Here is a 21,451-nt window from a genome sequence, read left to right on the forward strand (position 1 = left end):
CCATGGGGGTGAGGGGGACATGTGCCTGGCCTGGGGGTGGAAGGGGCAGCTGCAGAGAGGCCATCAGTATGGACAGGTCCTCCCATCAGCAGACAGGAAGAAGTCCCGTCCCCTGTTCCTACCCCATCACTGTCTGACTCTAGAGAACATGCACCACGGCTCACACCCAGCGGGAAGGTATGTGTGCCTGTAGCTTAGTTTGGGTCTAACACTGGCTCCTCCCTTGCTCTCCTTCTAGCCTTTTCTCATACTCTTCTTGTGATCAACTGTGACGGCTATTTATAGCCCCAGGCCCCCTCCAGGAATGGCCTGGATCAAGTTGAGTCAAGATCTGTGGTTTCCTATGTGTTCATTTTACAGCTTGATTGGGTTGCTCCAAGGCAGGGCACATGTGAACCGGTGATTTGCAAGAATCTTTAGGGGAAGGATGCCTTGCACAGCAAGTCAGGGTCACAGGCAGCATATTGGGGGTGGAGGGGGCGGTCAGGATGCTCCAGAAACACACACCCAAGGGCCCTGGGTGGAAGATTTGGCTTCCCAAAGGTGCAGTGAGTCACAGCAGCTGTGAGAGGTGCCCCCTGGCTGCAGGGCAGACCCTGGCCTCACTGCAGGTACTATACACTGCCCCCTGCAGCACTGGCACCTGTGTGGGGAGGAACGGTGGGACCGGCTGGGTGTGGAGGGTGGGTTCCTGAGTCTGACTGTGGAGGGCAGGACTTGAAGGCTGGCCGAGGGGCCCGGGCTGAGACTTTCCAAGTTGAATCTGGAATCTGGGCCCCAGCGCCGGGGGCCGGCAGGGGTTGTGCCTGGGCCTTCAGGACAGTACATCACCCACACTGAGGAAGGCGCAGGCAGGGGAGCAGAGTTTCGCTGGGGGCTGGGGCGCTCAGGACACCGGCACTGGAGTGCAGGTCCTCCATCCTTGTCGCCGCTGTGGCGGCCAGTGTGTTTGCAGCAGCGGTCTTTGGGTCTGGGCAGAGCACAGCCCACAGCGGGTGTGGCGCTGGGAAGGAGGGCGCTATTGAGCAAGAGAACAGAGAGTAAGGGGTGGATTCGGGCACGGAGAGCCGCCAAAGGATTGAGTTGAAAGCAGCTTGAGGGGGTGGTCTGGGGCGGCAAGAAGGCTTCTGAGGCAGGTCTGTTAGTTGGAGGAGGAGGGTGCTGGCCAGGTCAGGACTAGGTAGGGATGTCTCAGCGTGGCCCAAAGCCTCAGCCAGGACTGACTTGTGCCTGAAGTCCCCTGGGGGTCACAGAGGGCCTGTGGGGTGGGGGATGGTGGCAGAGAGCAGGCCTGGGCCCCGCCTCTGAGAACACCTCGCAGCACCACAGGCCCCGAGCAGAGCCGAGCAGAGTCCTGGGGCTCCGGGGTCTGTGCGCCCTTGCCTACGCCATGTCCTCGAGCTGCGGCGGACTCAGCTTCTCCGCTGGCCTGTTTTCGTCCGGGGCCTCCTCCCGCTCCGGCTCCTCCCCGTTCCGGGCCAGGCTGTCGGGCCCGGACACAGTCCCCAGCACTTTGGTGCTGTGCTCCTGCGCTCTGGCTCGGAGCGCGGCGATGCTGTTCTCCCTCAGTTCCTCCTGGGACATGGCGGCCGGGGCGTCGGGACCCCGCTCCTCCGGCTCTATCTGGTCGAGCTTGGGCAGGGCCTGACGCTCCGCCTCGGGCTTCCTCCCCGACTCGGCTGCCGCCTCCAGCGACTTTTTGTGCATCCCTAAAAAGAATTGTTGGTATTCGGGTTTAGAAAAGCGCCTGGGAAAGCCATCTTGAACTGAAAACGGCAAAGATAGAGAGAGGCCAGAATTAAGGACGAGCAGAAAGCCTTACTTCAAACACCGCAGTCACGCGAGTCCCAGGGGTCGGGGTCGGGGCCGGGGCAGCGGGAGGGGGGCCGGGGATGAGGCTGCGGAGCAGCAGCGGGGCACCAGGCCGGCAGAGGGCTTCTCCCAGCCAAGTCCCTGGGCACCTGGCCCCCGGGGGTCCTGTCTGTCCCTTCCTGAGCACAGCACTTGCTCCCGAGCCCTCCCTTTTGGGATTCCAGATCTCAGAACTCCAAGATAAGCTGGCGCTGCTGTCAGACACAGGTCCAGATGGCAGATGGGGGAGGATGGCAGGTGGAGAGATTTAGGGGGAAGAAGTCCTTTGGCCAAAGCCAGAATGGTGGCCAAAGGGACCTAGAGGTCCCCTCCCCCAAGAGGGGCTGTTTCATTCACCACAACCCCAGCTCCAGCCAAGGGAAGAGGAGGATACACACCCTGGGGCAATAGCTCACAGGACAAAAGAACTCACAGGGGGGATCCGTCCAGGATGAGAGTCCTAGGCACCCAGTAGGTGGGTGTGAGGGACAGACACCAAGCCCTGGGCGCAGCCTGCCCTCTGAGCCCCACAAGGGAGACTGGGAGACCGGCTCTGGAGGGCCTCTCTCCCGCCAGGCTGTTGTGGCCAGGCGTCCCTGCTCCAGGGCTCTGTCCCCTCCTCCAGGGAGCCCGCTCCCCTCACCACGGGGGCAGGGCCCCAGGGAGAGTGCAGGCTCTTACCCAGCAGCCACGGGGCGCAGGAGTCCATGATGCCATCCTTGGCGGACTTGAGGATGGACTCCGGCAGGGGGATGGAGTGGCGCACCATGGCCCCGTAGAGGCCGTACTCCGCCATGACGCTGCTCCGGCCCCAGCACTTCTCTCGCTTCCTCCACTTGGCTCTTCGGTTCTGGAACCAGACCTGTACGTGCAGACGAACAGGTCAGGGGCGTCCTCCACCAGGCAGAGAGGCCAGGCCCCTACCCTGCTGTGTCTGCCTGGAGTTAAGGGACCTGCCTCTTTGACTGCCAACGGCCCCATTCCCCTGTGACTTCGCTTTCTCCAGCAGGGGATCCTTACTTAAGCTCACCTACCCCGAAGTACCCCTGGGGTTCCTCCAGGCTCAGGGTGTCCAGAATGAGACACAAGTCCTGTGAGAACATGATGGGCAAAATGGTCTTTTTTTTTTTTTTTTAAATCAAAGCAGTTTAAGGTGATGGAATAGGGACACCTCCTGGACAGGGTCTAGCAGATGGGCAGTTCCCCATGAGGTCCTCAGTTTGCAGCCGAGAAGCCCGACCCTCATAACTCTCTTGCAAGTGTTCACACCTCCAGCATACAAACAGAATCCCTTTTCTGGCTCGTAGAGGACAAAGTCCTTTCCAGTGCCTTTGGTTCAGGGCTCTGTCTCCACCAAAACTGCAGAGGCCAGAGCAGTCCCGGCAGGCGAGGTCAGTGTGGACTCAGGTAGCACAGGGCTTTTCATCCAGGTGTCAGGAAGCCTGGGAACGGCTGCAAAGCAGGGCAGGGGACACTCCCAAGAGGCCTGAGTCAGCCTCCCTTCTCTGCACTGTCGTGGCCAAGTCCTGCCCCGCCATGGTGTCCTCCGTTCACCCACTGTGCCCAATTTTGGACCTAACTCCGAATGACATTTGGGGGAGCTGGGCAGCCATCCTTCAGTCAGGGAAGGAAGACAAAATGCTTCTGGTGTGAGGAGCATGTGAAGGTAGGGACCTAGGAGAGTGCGGTAGGGGACACTCTAGGGGATGCTTCTCTGGCCCCAAAGCTGACTGGTGCAGGGTCTGAAAGAGCATGGGGTGGGCTGGGGGTATCTGCAACACTCCAGCCTGGTTTTGGGAGGAGATCCTTGGGTCCCTTTCATGCATGGAGGAGGGGGGAATTTCTTGGTCCCCCCAAGCATTTTTCCTGAGGCTTTCTGCAGCTGACAGGAGCCAGAGCCAGGGACAGCTGCACTGTCCCTCAAGCAGGTGAGAGGCCCGCGGCAGACCGGGGGTCTCTGGAGGGACCCCAGGCCCGCCAGCCCCCTCTGGTCCCCTCACAGCCCCTCCAGGCCCTGACCCCGGCGGCGGCGAGCCACCCAAGCGCCCCGTGATGTGGGGGGGGTGGGGGGAGGGCAGAGGCGGGTTCGGGGAGAATCTATTAGTTTCCTGGGCGATTTCCATTCCCTCACCTCGGCCAGGTCCCCGCCCTTCCCTCCGGGCCCCCTTCCCCCGCCCCCGGCGGCGGAGATTTCAGCTTTTGATGAAAAATTGCTCCAGCTCTATTCAGGAGGCGGCAAAAGAAGAGTCACCCCCAGGGGCAACCCTGGGCTGATTGAAAAATAAGTTAATTTCTGTTTGAATCGATGGGCCTCAAGCACTGAAATATCACGGGAAATTAAAGCGGTTGCTCTCTCGGGAGCCGCGGCATTGACCCGCACTAATTAATGCTGGGGAGGCAGAGCGAGCCGCGCCGCAAGCCGCTCCCCCTCCCCGGGGGACCCCAAACGCTTCTCATTTAACTAATTAGACAGGGAAAATTGGGTGTTAATTTGTTTAGCATTTTTTCCCCTCTTCCCCCATGGCAGCTCCCTCCCCGGCCCGCTCCCCACGCGGGGGCGCGGGAAATGAATGCGGGGCTTGCCGGCAGATGGCTGCCCCGGTCACTCTGCAATCTTCTCCGACTTGATTGCTTGATTAGGTCGTTAGCACATTAAAAAAAAAAAATTGCTTGCCGTCTGGCGCTGGCGTGATGAGTGGGACGCGCGGCAGCGCCTGGGTAATTTATCTTTTTATACGGCAAAGAATTTGATTTCAATCTGCAGATATATGGGGAGCCTTTGACACCTGTTTAACATCGCGCCGCTGACAGCTTAACCCTTTGCTGCCTCGGCCGCGGGGAGGCCTCGGCGGGGGCTCGGAGTCCGCGCGCCCCTGCGGTTCCCGCCGCCGCCGCCAGGTGGCGGAGTGAGCTCCCTGGCAGCTCCCGACAGCTCCAAGTCTGCAGTGGAGCGCGGCCGGCCACATCCAGCAGGGGGCGCCCCGGCCACACCCACAAGGCGCCCAGAGCCCCGCGGTCACAGACTTTCTGCGGGGCTGCTTCCAGACCGCACGGTCCTCGCACACCTTTAAGTTGACCCAAATGTGTGTAACCTGTTTTGGCATTTCTTCATTTGTAAATAACTAGGAAACTCTAAAAATGGGAGAGATGCGGCCTCAGACACCCCGGGCCTCTCAATCCTCACACTGACCCGCGCCCGCGCTGTTAGAAAACGATCGCTCGTCCCTCCCTGGGCGGCGCCGCCTCCGGTGAGCCGCACCGTTGCCACCACCGGGTTTAGCACCTGCCGTCCCTGCTGGAGAGCTGCGGAGCTAATGCAAGGCCTCCCTCTGGTCTAGACCCAGACCGCACTCAGCGAACCTGGCCAAGGAACGGGTTTATGTAATTTGAAGGCTACTAGATGGCTGCGCTCCGTGCACTAAAGAGCGGAAACAGGTGCACCATGCGAGTTCGGGCTAACTCGGCCATCGGCCTGGCCTGGCTCTGTGGTGTGTTTAGATCTCTCCCCTGCGGCCCCGTCAGTCCCGCAGGCCCTCTGCCCTACCCAAAGCCTGAAGTTTGTCTGAGACCTCTGTCCTGTTCTATCTTCCTTCCCGTTAGCACTTGGTAGTCCTCTGCAAGTACTCGTCTCAAGCTTTTTTGCACAGAGGAAAAATCTAAAAGGACTAAGCCACAGAAAGGTGTAAGTGACTTCTGGTTTCATCCACCTCACAGAGAAGACAGCAAAGAATGAACCTCTTGGCGATGGAATTCTAAGGTGGAATTCCAAGTCTGACCACAGAGGGTTGGGAAGGCTATCTTTATGAATCTAAGTAAGCCATCTGCCTCCTGGGCAGGAGATGACCTTCCTGCTTGAATACGGTGCATTACAAAACAACAAGACCACAAGCCCTTAACTGGAACCCATTGGGACCAGACTCCAGAATGTTTTGGATTTTAGAAAAAATATGTGATGCGTATACTACATGTTATGTAACATCCTACAGCAGCAGCAGTAGTACCCCATAGTCAAACCAGCTTTGATTTCTGCAGCAAAATATACACATATTCATAAGGGACAAATAAAGAGCATGAGGTCAGATCTGGTTTTTGCCAAGAATGAGTTCTGTTGACAAACTGATGAAAGAAGTGTCTGTTTTCAGTACGGTTTAGAGTCAGGTATTCTGGGGACTTCCCTGGTGGTCCAGTGGTTAAGACTCCAAGCTCCCAATGCAGAGGGCGAGGGTTCGAGCCCTGAGGGGAACTAAGATCCCACATACTGCATGGCACAGCAAAAAAATAAATAAATAAAAATAAATAGAATCAGGTATTCTGGAGAAGGGATTGTGGAGTAAACAAAAGCAGAGATGCTCACTCCCACTTCCACTCCCTCCACCCCCCCAAGTGTGGGTGCCTGGAAAGGTGCATTGCCCTGGCTTCCCCAGGATTCCATGAGCTTGAGGGGGGGCAGGGCTCTCAGATGGAAACAGCATCTTTCTTGGAACACTGAAGAAGAGGGTGCAGACTTGGGATTCAGATCATCTCCGGGGCCTGTAAACAGAACCGTTTTCCTCAGTCTCCTAATTTGGACAAATGAATAACTGGTCTGCAGATCAGACTTTGCCCACAGATGCTCCAAGGGGAGTTGGTGCCAGCTGGTCGCTCAAACCAGGAGTCATCCAGACCCTTGGTTATGGGCTCCTGGAATGCCTGGCTCTTTGAGGACCAGATGCTGCTCCAGTTTATGGAGGAAACCTGGACAGCCAAAACAATTTCTTTGTAGGACAGCTGGCAGGGAAGCTGTGGCATTGGTGCCTTGGAGGCAAGAGGACAAGGAATTAGAATTAACCCTAACCACTCTTCATATTTGCCTTTCTCGTCCCTTCCTGGAAGCAACCAGCATGTGTGCAGAACTTAAACATTTGCAAGAAGCACTGAAAGCAGCCAGTCCTGAACTGGAATTCCCAACTGTGGCAAAAATTTCTGTGTGATCCTGGGCAAGTTATTTGCTCTCTCTCAGTCCCTTCAAGCATAAAATAAGAATACCAAAAAAAAAAAAAAGAATACCTACTTTTTCAGGGATTAATGAAAGTGCCTAAAATCAGTGTTTGTCACACAGAAGGTGCTCAATAAAAGCTACTTATTATTATTTCAGTGGAGGCACAGAAAGTCAGTGGGAGTCTGTGCAGGGGTCAGGTTAGCAATGGCATTACCTGCCCTCCTGGCCCTCTCCACGTGCTCTGCAGCAAGGCTGGACTGACAAATAATAATAATAACAGTAACAACTCCAGGAGGTGTGATGGGGGTACAGAGCTAACCTTCAGGCTGTAAGATTTTAATGCAGATAGCCTCGAGTTTCCCCTCTAGGGGCCAAACAGATGCCCCTGCAACTCTCCCGTGTTTCTAATGTTTCCCAGACCCTTGAGGCTCAAATGCAAGAGACCACCCATGCAGCTGGCTATGATCAGGAGCTAGAAGACCTAGGTTGGAGACCCCTGCTCTATCTCCAACTGCCTTTGTGACTTTGGGTGCATTTCTTAACCTTTCTGAGCTTCCGAGTCTTCCTCTGCCCTATGGTACCACTTCCTTGCAGGTTTGTTGTAAAAATTTAACAGAATAGTGCATGGGAAATGCCTGGCATGTTGTAAGAACTGATAAACGTTGGCTTGATGCTGGGCGAATTCTGGGGACAAATGTGCTACGAGATGAGGATTTGCTTTCAAGCAAATATGCTCAGTGACACTTTTCCCATAAAGCCGGGTCCTCCCATCTCCCACCTTTGACATGTCTTTTCAGCATTTAGGCCCCCTTTCCTGCGTGGTCTCTTGGTTCTGGCAAGCCCACAATACTCCTTCAATCTCTCTCTCACTTTCCTGACTGCGTACTTTCTGGAAGACACTGCTCCACTCTCAAGGAAGTCGGGTCCGCAGCTCTTCAGGAGAGCCTGCGTCCAGGCCCCAGCAAGGACCAGAGTCCTGCCTTCCACTTCAGGGCCTCCAAGTGCCTGAGAAGCGGCCTACAAGGGACATCAAGGGTCACCAACTTGGTAGTCCCAGGGAAAGGAGAGGGGGAAGATCTTCTAGCTCAGGAAAGAGCCTGGGTTTCCTGGTGCACTTCCCCTCACAGGTGGTGCCCAGTAGCACTCAGAGAGCCCAGGTAGGAGGCCTCTGGCTGTCGACAGCTGGTCTGACAGGTGCCTCCACCCCTGGCAGAGAGGGTCCCAAGAGCTTGTGCCTCCAAGGATGGACTGGACCCAGGAAAGGGCTTCTCGCCAAATGGATGCTCTTCGGCCACAGGGCACCCATCGAGCCGGCAGGCAACATTGTCAGCTGTCTCTCACCCTTTGTGGGTAACCAGGGCTTCTCTTGTATTCACAAGTTCCCAGCCTTGTATCCCCACAGGATTATGTGCCCAGGCCTCCTTCCCTCTGCAGTCCCTCCAGGATAGTCCCACTAAAGGAGACATCCTGCATGATAGATGCTCTCCACCTCTGGCCCCTTGGCTACCCCAGGCCCTGCCCTCCAATCTTGCCCCAGGCTATCGGGCCCGGCTTTTTTGGCCATGTGGCACTTTCCATCATATTCACTTAGATTCTCTCCTCTCCTCTGACTGGAAGCTGATTAATATGGGCTCATTGCTAGCGTGATTTAACGACCTCACACTCCACAGCCACTCAGCACTTCTGACAGCATATTTCAGCACACCCTTTCCAGTCCCAGCTTCAGGCCCAGAAAAGCCTGGCCTTGCTGTAGCCTCTTATGTCCACTAGGGGGCAGCTCTGCCCATGTTTCCTGGCAGCCCCATGCAGCATCCTTCCCTGAACCTCTGGATAGGTCATCCCACCAGGTTACCCAGTACTCCACTTTCTTCCACTCATATTAACCCACCTGAAACACTGAAACTCTTTTCCTGAGCCTCTGACCCAGCATTTTTTTTTTTTTTTTTGCGGTACGCCGGCCTCTCACTGTTGTGGCCTCTCCCGTTGAGGAGCACAGGCTCCGGACGCGCAGGCTCAGCAGCCATGGCTCACGGGCCCAGCCGCTCCGCGGCATGTGAGATCTTCCCGGACCGGGACACAAACCCGTGTCCCCTGCATCAGCAGGCGGACTCTCAACCACTGCGCCACCAGGGAAGCCCTTGACCCAGCATTTTTACACTGGCTACACACAATCACCTGGAGAGCTTTAAAAACGTACAGGCTCCACATCAAACCAAACCTAGCATTGCTAGATGTAGGGGGCTGGCACGAGTAATTTAAAAAAGCTGCCCTGTGATCTCATAAACGTCCCGGACTGAGACACACGGAAACCCTTTCCCATCCAGGCAGCTATCTTCTTACTTCTGGAATATAATCCCCTAAAACTTTGTTCCCTACCCTTGGGAGGGGACCACTTTAAAAGAGGCAGAATGGAACAGTGCTGGTCAGAGAATCCAAATATCATCCTTCCAAACACACCAGGCTGCTAAGAGTGGAGGTGAGATGTCTCTGTTCACTTTGCGCATCCATATCTCTGCAATGGAGGCATTTTAAATAAATACAACTCTTGTCAGAAAAAAATACAGTAAACATAAGTGAATATCTTAATATTCTCCTATCTTACAACTCTGAGAATGAGTGACCACACAGAGGAAGTAAAGTCAATCTGGAAATCCATTTCCTCTTCCCCAGGGCTGACATCCGGTAGGGGCTTCCAGAATGCCATATCCTAGCATTTCTCAGAGACACAGAAAGGACTTCGTGTCTGAGTCTGATATGAAGACTGGAAATCTCTTCTTCCCCCAGCAATGCACCTTATCCCTTCACACTCCAACCCAGAGAGATATAGAGGGAGGAAGTGCTTGCCCTCAAAGCACAAAGGCAGAGGGAATCGCCACTACTGAGGGGGCTGGTCCCTCATCACTGCAATTTGCATTAATTATTCCAGTTTCTGTAGATGGGTGCTCCCGTTTCCCTCATTTGCTCTCCTGAGATAGTACTTGAGTACTGGGTTTGAATCCCAGTCCACCACTTACTTCACCTCTCAGCCCTTCAGTTTCCTCATCCAGAAAATGGGGATAAGAATAGCATCTAACTCATCTAGCTCTTGTGAGGATGTAATGAAAAAGGGCATGGAAAGCGCTTAATATCTGGGACAATGCTATGTACTAATAATGCCAATAACAATACTTTTGTTAAATTATTTTAGGTAATTTTTGTTATTATTCGTTCACAAATGAGTAATCTGAGGCTCAGAGTTTGATTTGCTGGCAGTGAAACAAAGATTAGAAGTAGGTGTGTCTGACTTTTCACATCTACACTGTGTTCTCGTTAGACATTGGACAGTAGGTCTCAGACACATCCAGGGGCTTACTTGGCTTGGCCCAGCAAAAGTGTGTGTCCCAGCTGTCCACCTGGGGCTGTCCCGCTCCTCCATTACACCCATGGCAGCCCAGGGGCCCAGTGAGAGAGGTGATTCTGAGGAGGCTGCTCTCCGGGAGGGATTCCCCCTCTTTCCTTTACAGATGGCTTGGCCTCTGCCATACCTGGTGGGTGTCAGAGCCAGGACTAAGATCTGGGTCCCTGACTGGTTACCCAGTCCAATAACCTTTCCATTCCACCTGAGAATGTCTAACTTCAGAGTTGGAGCCTCTAATAACTGCCCTTCCCCTTAAGCCTCAACACATAGACAAAGGCCTGAAAGCTGGGGGAGGGGAGGGGACTGGCTCTGAGTGGTAGGGTCCATCCTTAGATGCACTGGTTCCACTAAATCAACATGCTGAGAGGAAATGAGGAGGAAGGGTGGCAGTATAGTGAAGTAAGTGCTCTGGAGTCTAAAGGGACTCAGGTCTGAACTCTGGGCCTCAGGTTCTCCACCTGTAAAGTGGGAATAGTAATAGTACCTAGTCCATCGGGCATTCTGAGGATCCTTTGGGAATAGAATACAGAAACTAACACAACACTGTAAAGCAATTATACTCCAATAAAAATTTTTTTTAAAAAAAAGAATATACATAAACTATCTCTGGAAGGAACCAAAGGAAACTGGTAACCCCTGGAGGGACTGCTGGTGGACAGTGGCAAGGGTGACTCGCGTTTCACCCTTTTGAACTCATGTACCTGAATTCGCTCATTCAAAAAATAATTTTATTATGAGTGAGTTTTGGGGGTTTTTAGAACAGTATCTGGTACTCAATAAATATCGGGGTTTTTTTAATAAAGATTTGATACAGGCCTCCCACCTGACATCAAATCATCTCTGTTCCTCCAGCTTCAAGTCAAAGCAAAGGCTTCAAACCCAAGAGGCAGGTGGTGAATGAGTGGGCTTTAGGTGCAGCCTAAAGAGACCTTAGGTGGGTCCCTGTGTCCCCCCTGTCTGGTCTCACTTTCCTCAGTTATAAAAGGAGGCTAATGTTCTCTCCCCCACAGGCTGTCGCCAGGATTTAATGAGATCAGAGCTCAAACCAAGTGAGCTGGGCCCATGCCGGACCCACTGGAACACGCCACACACATGGCTCATGACACCTGCAGCTGCCACTGTCATCCCCATTTTACAGATGAGCAATGGGAAGCTCGGGCTGGTGAGGTCACCTGTCCACAGTCACTCAGCAGGTAACTGGTGAGGCCAGGACAGTCTGGCTCCAGAGTTGGTGTCCCTAACCACTGCACCACCCTGCCTCTCCTGTGCATGTCCCATAGTTAGAGCACTGGGCACGTGAGAACTGCTCTGTGGGATAGAGCTGTGACTGCCACCGATAGATGTTAAGACCTTTCCCAGGCCACTTGGTAAAACACTTGGGGGCACGGCTATTTGACAACTCACACACCTTCTGGGGGCGTCATTTAGCCAAAAGAACCAGGCGGTGCTGGAAGAGCTGGAGAGATCCTTGCCTTGGTTCTCCCATAACCGCAAATTCCACAGCCAGTCCTCACAGTCCAGGGAATCAACGTACTCCACACTCTTGGCTCATCCATGCTGGTTCTGGTGGCTTCAGACACCACCCTGTAGACAACGCCCCAGGCGATTTTAAAAAGCCTAGAGTCTGCCGGCTGGGCATTTGCAGCAATGCAGTGACAGCCGAGGGCAAGGGCGAGCTTCCCCAGATCTTTCAGACGCTCCCACCCACCACCACCACCACAGCCAAAGGGATTTCAGGACAAGCCACCGCAAGGGACAGGCTGTTCTTTCCTACTGGTCAGTAGCGCAAATGTGGGACCAACCAACGGGGAAATCGGGGAGTCTCACCCCACCCCCGCTGCTCGTCATGACCGCACACACGCGCACACACACACACAAGATCCAGAAGCAGCACCCAGCCTGTTCCCACTGGAACTCAGCTGGGGGGGATGGTGGAGCCAGGCCACCATGGATAATGCGCCAAACAGATAATCTGCTTATGAATAATTGAGCTCATTGTTAGTGTCACTGTCTAAAGCCATTGGCTGAAATTCCCCATAGACTTCCAGTGGAGAGGCAGCCTCTTCTGGACAAGGAGCTCACACCTCGTTTCCCATTCTCTGGTTCTCCAGTGAGGGAGCGCAAGGAACCTACACACCTTATTTGGTTCCTCTGGACTTGTCCCCTACCCACCCCAACTCACATCACACGTGGAGACACAAAGGAGGAGGAGATTCGGAGCAGACGGGGTTTCAGGAAGTCGGGACCCTTTCTGCCCTTTTCCAGCCTGGGCCGTCAACTACTCCGGGCCACTCAGGTGTCCCGATAGGAGCAACTTTGATTAAAGGTCTTGATCCAACTAAGGCAACCCCAAAGCTTCTGGAAGTGTTCCTCCACCGCATCACTTCTTCCTGCTCTTGGAGGCCCTGTCTGGAGAATCATCAGAATTCATCTCCTCCCGAAGAAATGATTAAGCAGCCCACTCCTGCCCAGCTAGAGGCGTCCTGGACTTGGGAGGATCCTGCCACTGATGAAAGGAGGCTGGGCACCCAGCAGAGCTGAGGACAGCCCAGTCCAGGTCAGGGCTGGTTCCGCCACAAAACTCTCCAGTGACCTGGAGGGGCTTAATGAGCACATCATGGGCCAGATCTGGGAGAAGTCAAGGAGCAGCAGCCCTGGGCAGGGCCAGCTGTTGGGTTGTGAGGAGGAAGGAGGCTCAGGTAGATGGAGGTGGTGGGGAGTAGATAGGAAAGGAGGGGGCAACATCTTCCTCATGGGAAAGCAGTGGAAGGAAGGGAGACAGATGCTCCCCCACCCCCAGGCACCCAGAGAGGCCTGGGGCCACCTCCAGGCACATGGTTTGTCTCACATACTCCTCAGGAAGCCCACAGTGCAGCAGCAGGCCTCGCCTCCTCTGCTAAGTCTCTTGTTCCCCCAGCAATGCCCATCTCACATGGTAGGTATTCAGCAAACACCTGCCTGCTTAAATGAACTGCTGTGCATGAGGACGTGATTACAAGCAAGCACACACTCTGCTGTGGGGTGGGAGATGGGTGTCTGGGAGCCTGGGGCAGTCGATGTCCCTGAGGGTAAGGAAAGTGTGAGAGAGGAACTCAGAGCTGTTACCTGTATCCTGTCTTCCGGGAGCTCTGTTTTCATGGCCAACATCTCCCGGGCATAGACGTCTGGGTAGTGGGCCTCATTGAATGCCTTCTCCAGCTCCTCTAGCTGGTAGGAGGTAAAGATTGTCCTGAGGGGAGCAAAAAAAGGTCAGTCAAGACCCCAAAAATGGAAAAAGCTGTCCCAGAGCGGACAGAATGGCCCTCCCCCATGGCTCCTGGACAGACCCCAAACCCAGGCTTGGCCAGCACAACCGGATGCAACCTCGCTCCCTGCCCCCTCCCCCATCCTCTAAACTCTTCTTCATTCAAGTCTGAGGGCCCACACTACCCTTCTGGTGGTGAGGAGTATTATTTCAGCCCTCAGTGACATTTTATACCGGGAATCTTCCTGGAAGTGCTTGGGGGGAAAGGGTGTTAAGACACAAATTTTAGAAAACTGCAGAAAGCCCCTCTTCTTCCGGGCACAGCGTGGAGGGCTCACCAGGTGAATAAATGCCTCAGCCTCGTCGGGACCAGCTTCCCGGGCTCCTCCCACAGACAGGAGTGTTGGTCTTTTAAATTGTACTCAGAGTTCAAAGATTCACCAGAAGGTCAAATGCAGCAGCCGCCCCAGCCCCAGCGTCTGTACAGCAGAGAACTAACTGATTCTAGCAGCCCCTCACCCTACCTCAGCACGCCCGCTCTCCTCACCTGCCCAGACCTAAAGCCTCCTTAGAGCTGCCCCACGCAGTCTTGGGGGCAGGGAGATGGGAAAGGGGGTGCTCTGTCTCTTCTTGGGCTCAGAAGTGAAGGGTCACCTACCCGCCATCCCACACACAGGCTCAGCCACTCACCCAGCGGGAGCCCCATTCAGGGGAGTTTCATTCAGGTCATCCCGAGAGCGCCTTCCCACACACTCCCCCAGCGCCCACAGAGCGGTTCACATTGACCTATTTTGAGTCATAAACTGCTTTAAGAATCCAGTAAAAGCCACATCCTCTCACCCTAGCAAATGGATATGCTCCAGTACATACAATGTTTTACCTCCAATATTAGGGGGTTCATATCCCCCTTTCTTGAATAAATACACTACACACCCACTTACAGACACAAATTCTTTTTTCAGCCCTGAATTTCACCAGGTTCTAGGTGACCTTTATCCTGCACCCTCATCAACAAGCCGGGGAGCAATATAGTCCAGATTTGTTCGTAGACTCCACTTGAACAATGGTACCTTCCCAGCTTGAACCTCCGGGATTTGGACCCTGGGAACAGCATGGGAAGGGGGGGTGTGGTTTAAAATCCCTCGCTGCTGCCCTCGCCTCGCCCAACACAAGGAAAAAGTACAAATGTCAGCCCCGTATACTCCTTGTGCTGGTGTTGGCTTTAACGTCTTGGAGGATGATGCGGGGGGGTGGAGGAGGATGTGTGAGAAAGAAAGATTCTGCTCTTTATAGAAAATGACTGGCTTGATTCTAAATTGTTTCTCCTATCCTCTTGGGGAGAACAGAAAGCTTATGTATACAGAAAGTTAATTCTTCAGAATTTTGAAGATCTGCTGCTTTCTATTCCTCTCCTGCCACTTACCGAAGGGTCCCTGAACAGTCAAAATAAACAATCAAAACATGCAAGTCTTTTTCAAAACTAAGAAAACTGAGGCATACAGCTATTGGGGCGTGGCCAAAGCCAAAGAGGAAAGGGGACGGCAGGTCATTCAGAACCTTTCAAGTGCCAGCCTCGGCTTGGGAGAGCTCTCATTAAAAACAAACAAAAAACCCAAAACAAAAAAACAAACCAAAAACCAAACCAAACAAAAAAGAAAGGAATTAAGAAAGAAACAAAATGAAGCAATGCCTCAAATCCCCCAAACTTCCCCTCGTTCCTGCCTCAGAGCTAATCCACGTGTTTATGCTGATGTGCCCTCCAGGGAGTCTCCCTGCGCCCCGAACAACGTGACCCAAACCCTGCTCCTGGCTTTACGCAGAACCCCAGACCCTTCAGTTTCCCATTGTAACCAGTCTATCAGAGCTGAGCCTTCCAGGAAAAGGGAAGAGCAAAACCTGAGAGACTCCAAAGGCTGCTGCTCCATTCCCACTCCCCTCTCTAACCCCTGCTAAGCCTCTTGTGTTTCTGGGTGATCAAGAGATGCTTGCCTCTCATCACCATATTCCAGGGTCTCTTACCTGAACTCCCCAAATGAGAGTCTCAGGAAAACACATTTTTTACTAATTAAAAATTGCAGCAGCCATTCTCCTCTCTCCAATAATCTGCCCCCTTTGTGTACCAGAAATAGCCCGAAACCTAGGGCTGTTGTCCTGTCTCCCTGGGAACCCTCCAAAACACCCAAATTTTCCCTGGTGGAGAGGGTATCAGGTGAGGATAGAGGGTTAGAAAACTTAAGCATGGACTTTCGGCCGTGGGTCAGTCAGCTCCAAGTGCTACACAAGGAGATGCCCCCATGCAGAAGCACTGCTCCTGGGGGTGCTTTGTCCGGGGCTCTCCTGGCTGTGGGAATCCCTCCCCCACCTCTATTCGGTCAGCAGCACAGAAGCCGGTCAGCCGGACTCCAGCCTGCCCTCCGGGTCCCTGTCCCTGCTGGAGGTCCCTGTCCAGGCTCCAGAGGCTGACAGGATTACCCCCACCCTGCCACCAGCATGATATGAATGCATCGGAGGTGTTTTAATGAATATTTGCTGGACGGATGAATGTAAAAAATGACCCAGGATCAGGACTAAAAAAACAACGTTTCCGTTTACAATAAAACAAGACAAAACAAAACAAAAACAAACAGCCGCCTGAAGGGAACAAACCGAGGTCACCAAGAAACCAAGTCAAAGTTCACCCCCATTCAAGCCAGAACCTGTTGGGGCCTGAGAGGTGAGGAAGAACCGTTTTAAAACGTGGGGGTCATTTCCGGGGGTGAAGGAAGAAAGGAACGCAGAAAAGCACCCGGAGAAAGGGTGCAAAGAGGCTGAGAACAAATTGGGGAGAAGAGGATGAGGTGGAGAGCACCCCAGTGGGAAACGTCCACCCAGCGATCGGGAACCCTGCGGGCGCTCCATCCGCGCTGGGGCGGAGAGAGATCTGGGAAAACAAAGCTAGGGTAAGCGCAGGGGCAAACAGCACCCGCAGGAAGTCGGGTCGATTTTTGGTTCTCACTCCTTTATTTGTTGAAAACCTCCTCATACATTTGCACAAGGAATTGGTAGCGGCTGCGGAAGGGAATGCGGGTCTGGGGTGGGGAATTACTTTTCAGGATATACCTTTCTGCACCTACTGTATTTTAACTTTGTGCAAGTAATGTCTATTTTTAAAATATTTAAAGAAAAACAAAAACAAAAAAACCCTCGCTCTTTAGTCTGTATCCTCCAAGGCAGCCCACTCCACTCCAGCGAGGGCTTGCGGAGTCCTTCAGCGCACACACTCCTCCCTCCGCATTTTACAGACAAGGAAACTGAGGCTTACGGATCACAGAGCAGCAGAAGCCAAAGGAAAATTTGCCATCCATGTGGGTATCACGCTCGAGATTATGCGAACGGTGGGCGCAGAAAGATAGGGGGTTGGCGGCGCTGACAGCCACGGCGGGAGAGGAATAGGGGCCGGGGCAGAGGGCAGAGGAACCGGCTCCGGCGGGAGGGGAGAGCCGATCTGCCCGCCCGGAGGTGTGCGTGGCTCTCCGAATGTACCGATGCAGGGCTGGCACCTGGGGGCCGTCAGCTCCTGTCTGGCTCGGGTTTAGCCCTAGTTGGGGGCTTTCCTTTCTCCCGGAGAAGCAGGAGAAAGCCTGAAACGGTGCCGCTTCCCCGGCGGACGGTCAAGGTCCTCACCCGGCACGGCCGGACGCCAGGGCCCCGGACGGATGTCCGCAAACAACGTGCGGTCTCCCCGTCCTGGCACAGCAGCGGACCTCAGATCTAGAGCCGGCGAAATTAGGGTCCGAGCGACCCTACCCCCGATCAGGGGACGACGGCAGGGGATAGGTGAGCAGGAAGGTGACAGAAAACGCTGCAGGGGCCTTACCTGTGTCGCCGCTTCTTCCGTTTCTTGGTCTGATTTAAAGCCGATTTGGACATTTTTCGGTCGCTGGAGGAAACATCTTCAGAATCTGAAAAGCGGGCGGAGGCACGTGCGGCAGAATGGGGGACGCGCTCCGCAGCACCCGGGCGCGTCAGGTTCCCGAAACCCGCGGGGGCCCCACCCCCGGCGGCCTCCGGGAGCAGCCGGGCCTGCTCCGTCTCCCCGGAGAGCCCTCCGTGAGGTCTACGCCATCCCTAAGCCGCGGCTGTTTCTACCCACGCCGGCGCCGCAATCCCGAGGTCGTGAACACATTCCGTTCTGTTTCGTTCTGAGAAGCAAAGGCCCAGACACGCCTGGGCAGGGACAGCAGGGGGTCGCAACAGCCTCCGCGGGTCGCAGGGCCCCCCGGCGGTGCCCCGGGTTAGGCGCCCTGCCCTGCGCTAGCAGCCGTGGCGCCGGGGTTCGGAAGGTGGCCCGCAGGAGCGGAGCCTGGGCGCGGAGAGCTGGACTCCGGGAAGGGCTGGGGACTCCCGGGCACAACCCCCTTTCCAGCGCCCGCACCATGCGTCCCCCCTCAGGACTGGAGAGACTGCGACGCACCACTTTTCGTTGCCCCTCCAAATAAAAATAAATTAATTAAACGAGAGCGAAAAATCGGGGAAATCGCAGAGCGCGAACCAGAGCCGGAGGGCCGAGGTGGCGGAGACGTGAGGCCGGGAAAACTGCCCGTGGAGGGCGCGGCAGGGTTGTCCAGGGGTCCCGAGCCCGCGAGGCGCCGGGATCCGAGATATTGTGCCGCTTAGGTGGCATCTCGGATTGCGACCCCTTGGGCCGCCGCCGTGGCCGGGTTGTCTAAGCTCTTGAGGAGAAAATTAAAACCCAGCTGACCAATGCGGGAGGCTTGGAACGGAGGAAAGGAGGAAGGAAAAGACAACTTTGGACACCAGGGCTGGGGCCCGAAGCTGGCACCCGCTTCCCGGGCCGCCAAAGCCCGGAACGGAATCGGGCTCTAGGAGCGCGGGTCCTCCGAGAGGCCGGGGCCGAAGTGGAGCAATGGAAGGGGACCCCCGACTGCCCCACGCGCTCCGACACCCTAAGCCTTGTTTCCAGTGGGGCCCCAATCAGGCGCCGCGGCAGAGCCGGGCCCGACGCGGGAACCGGAGCACAGCTCGGCCGCCGGAAACGCGGAGGCCAAAACCCGGCCGCAGCCGGGAGCATCCTCCGAGCCCCCGCCCAGGGCGCGCCGGCTCCAGGCCCGCTCTGCGACCTCTCGGCCTGGCACGAACTTTTGCACCCGGAGGAGGCCTTGCGGTGCAAGCGAGAGTCGACGGCGTGGGGTTCCCGGCTCTCACCCCTGTCAGGCAGCCACACAGCCTCGCCCTCACCTACCCGAGCTGGCCGTCTGGCTGGTGTCCAGCGGCCCCGACGCTCTGCCCAGCGGCTGCAAGTGGACGCTCTGCGGGTCGGACAACACTTCCAGGAAGGTGGGCTGTGCATAGAAACCAGGGAGCCCCCCGGGCCCCAGTAGCCCCATACCGCCCACTCCTGTGGGACTGAGCACGGAGCGCGCAGCCAGCAAGTGCCCGGGGGCCAGACCGTCGAGGGGAGCCCGCGGGTGGGAGCTGGGGGGCTCCTTGTTCAAGCCCAGGATCTCCTGGATGCCAAACCCGGTGCACCTGCCCGGGGCGCCCCCCGAGGTACTCTTGGCCACTGTCTCGGCTTTGGGCTTGCTCAGCGCTTCCCCGGCTTTCCCCGTCATCTCTCGGCTCTTTGAAGGGGCTGAGGCCGCAGGTCTTTTGCTCCCCCCACCCCCCCGCCGGGCTCCCCGCTTCACGAAGTTGGTCCCAGGTGCCCCCTCCGATGTCTAATGCTCTGGAGCCCCAAGGAGATTCCCCTTTTATCCAACCAGGCGGCAGCCCAAGTGGGGTCAGAGCTGAGCAACCAATCACCGGGGCCAGGAGCGATTAGGAATTCCAAAAAGCTGGCAGCTCCCGCCGCGGGCAGCACTGAGGGGCCAGGGCGCTGGGGGCCAGGCACCGGGTGGGCTCTGCAGGACGCCTATGGGCAGGGCCCCCAGAGGCTGAGATGAGACAACAAGGTTCAGGGCCGTTCCAGGAGGCTGAGTGGCTAGGGATTCTGGGCAGAGCTGGCTTGGACAGTCCCTGGGGTGGGGTGGAAGGATGGACTGAGGGCAGGTGCTAGAGACTGGGAGTCCTGCTGCCTCCCTCCCATCCTCCCTCCCTCCCTCCCTCAATCCTATACAGGTTTGGCAGGGTCAAAGAAACCCAAATATGGGACCACTCCAAAAAAGGCAGAACGAGGAAGGGGCAAGTGTCCTGGGCAGGGTGTGTTGTGGCAACGGGCAGAAAGAAGGGGGTTTGAAGAGGGAGATGGAGTGGGAGAGCTCAAAGCTTGTCTCCCCAGCACAGGATGCAATGCCTAGTTCAGAAGAGCTACTCAATAAATATCGCCCAATGAATGAATAAATGAATAAAGGGGTCAGGAGTAGGGGTTCCTGGAGGGAAAGAAGAGTGGTGGTGACTTCTTTTGGAGAACACCGGTGGACACCTGAACATCTTCCTAGAATAAAAATGAAGGGTCGCCAACTTCCATGGAAAGATTTCATTACTCTTCTAACCATTCACTCAACTAATATGTATTGAGCCCTTACTAGCTCTGAGCAAGGAGCTAGGGGTTCCCAGTAAATCAGATAGACAAGTCAGGGGGTCTGCTATACCTCAGAGTTCACTGAACAGACAAATGAAGCGGATGGCATTGTTGAAGTGGAGGGAAGGAGGAGGGAGAAGGGAGGGTGTGAGAGGCAATTAAAAGGTGAGCTTCTGTGCCCATTCGATGGGGATCCCTTGACTAACTCCTGTGTCAGAAACTGCAGAAGTGCAGCCAGCTGGGCCAGTTGAAAAGTGGTGAGAGGCTGCAGGGAACTGCTCTAGGCAGGCAGGACCCTCACCTGGAGAAACAAGAAAAGCTTGAATTCCAAAGGTGGGCAGTGGAGCTACTGGTTCCTTGCTTTCAGGGAGGATGGCTCCCTTGGGTCCAAGTGTTAAGTGAACGTGATTCTATACACACACACACACACACACACACACACACACACACACACGTACGTGCACCATGGACCCCGGAGTCCCTGCTCTCCACCTCCTCAGCTAATTCTTCTGTGAGCTTTGTGGGACTAAGGACTGTCTATCTACCTTGGCACCTTCCTCTCCACTGTGCCTAGCATAGCATACAGTGGTAGGTTTTTAATAAAGCTGTCTTGACTTGAAGGCACCCTCTGAGGGGAAATAAAGACAGGGTGAGTTGTTTTAGGCAGAGACTGGAAAGCAAGGCTGGAGAGAAATTCCATTCAGAATTTCTGGGCCAGTCAACTGCAACCCCCCAAATAGATTGAAACCCCCTAACTCTCCCAGCCCACTGCCAGGATATCTAGTGCCCTCTGTGGTTGCCGTGAGGCCAAACTGAGAAGTAAGAAGAAACCCTATAGGACATGGAAGCTGAGGCCTTGCCTTAAGGGCTGTTGTGAGGTGGGTCTTCATCTGCTCTGGGCTGGTCCACACAAGATCCAGAACTAGGCAGGTACATCCCTTAGTGCGGCAGGTGTCCGGGAGAGGGGCACTGTTCACTCCAAGGGCCGCCTCCTTGCCTACTGTGCATCCACGCTCCCCAGCCCCTTTACATAGCATAATATCAGGTCTTCACAAGGACCCTGTTAGTATCTTGGTTCCACATTCGAAAGTTCACATACCTATTCTTACTTGCAAGGTACAGACTCAGGGATATGCAATCTCAGGGCATCTTTCACCTTTATTCTATGGAGTTGGGTTCCATGTGTCACCACTCACACAGACAACCATGTGAATGATGACCCCTAGAGTTGTGCAAAGCAGTGGCTTTGCCTTCCAGATAAGAATTTCTATCACCATTTTATGAATATGGAAACTTAAGTTCCTAGGGAGGTTAGGTGACTTGTCCCAAGCTACCTAGCTTGTAAGCAGCAGAGAGGCCAGACTCAACCTCAAATGAGTCTAGTGTCAAAAGCTGTTTTCTTTTGATTCCATCCCTCTCTCGGACTCCTCTCCATGCCAACCTACCCTGGGAAGTTGAATG

At 55.0% G+C, this 21,451-nt stretch overlaps 1 protein-coding gene across 1 annotated transcript; it reads right to left on the minus strand.

Annotated features, from left to right (window-relative positions):
* Positions 1 to 1,383: 1,383 nt before the first annotated feature.
* On the minus strand, positions 1,384 to 19,082 carry VSX2 (visual system homeobox 2). Its single transcript, XM_024737898.1, has 5 exons — positions 18,713 to 19,082; positions 17,327 to 17,411; positions 13,332 to 13,455; positions 2,533 to 2,713; positions 1,384 to 1,709 (listed from the first exon to the last, which is right to left on the minus strand). Exons 1-5 carry the CDS (start codon positions 19,080 to 19,082, stop codon positions 1,384 to 1,386), a joined length of 1,086 nt encoding a protein of 361 aa, XP_024593666.1.
* Positions 19,083 to 21,451: the final 2,369 nt, after the last annotated feature.

This window comes from Neophocaena asiaeorientalis, unplaced genomic scaffold (genome assembly GCF_003031525.2).
Source record: "Neophocaena asiaeorientalis asiaeorientalis breed wild unplaced genomic scaffold, Neophocaena_asiaeorientalis_V1.1 scaffold49, whole genome shotgun sequence".
NCBI lineage: Eukaryota > Metazoa > Chordata > Mammalia > Artiodactyla > Phocoenidae > Neophocaena > Neophocaena asiaeorientalis.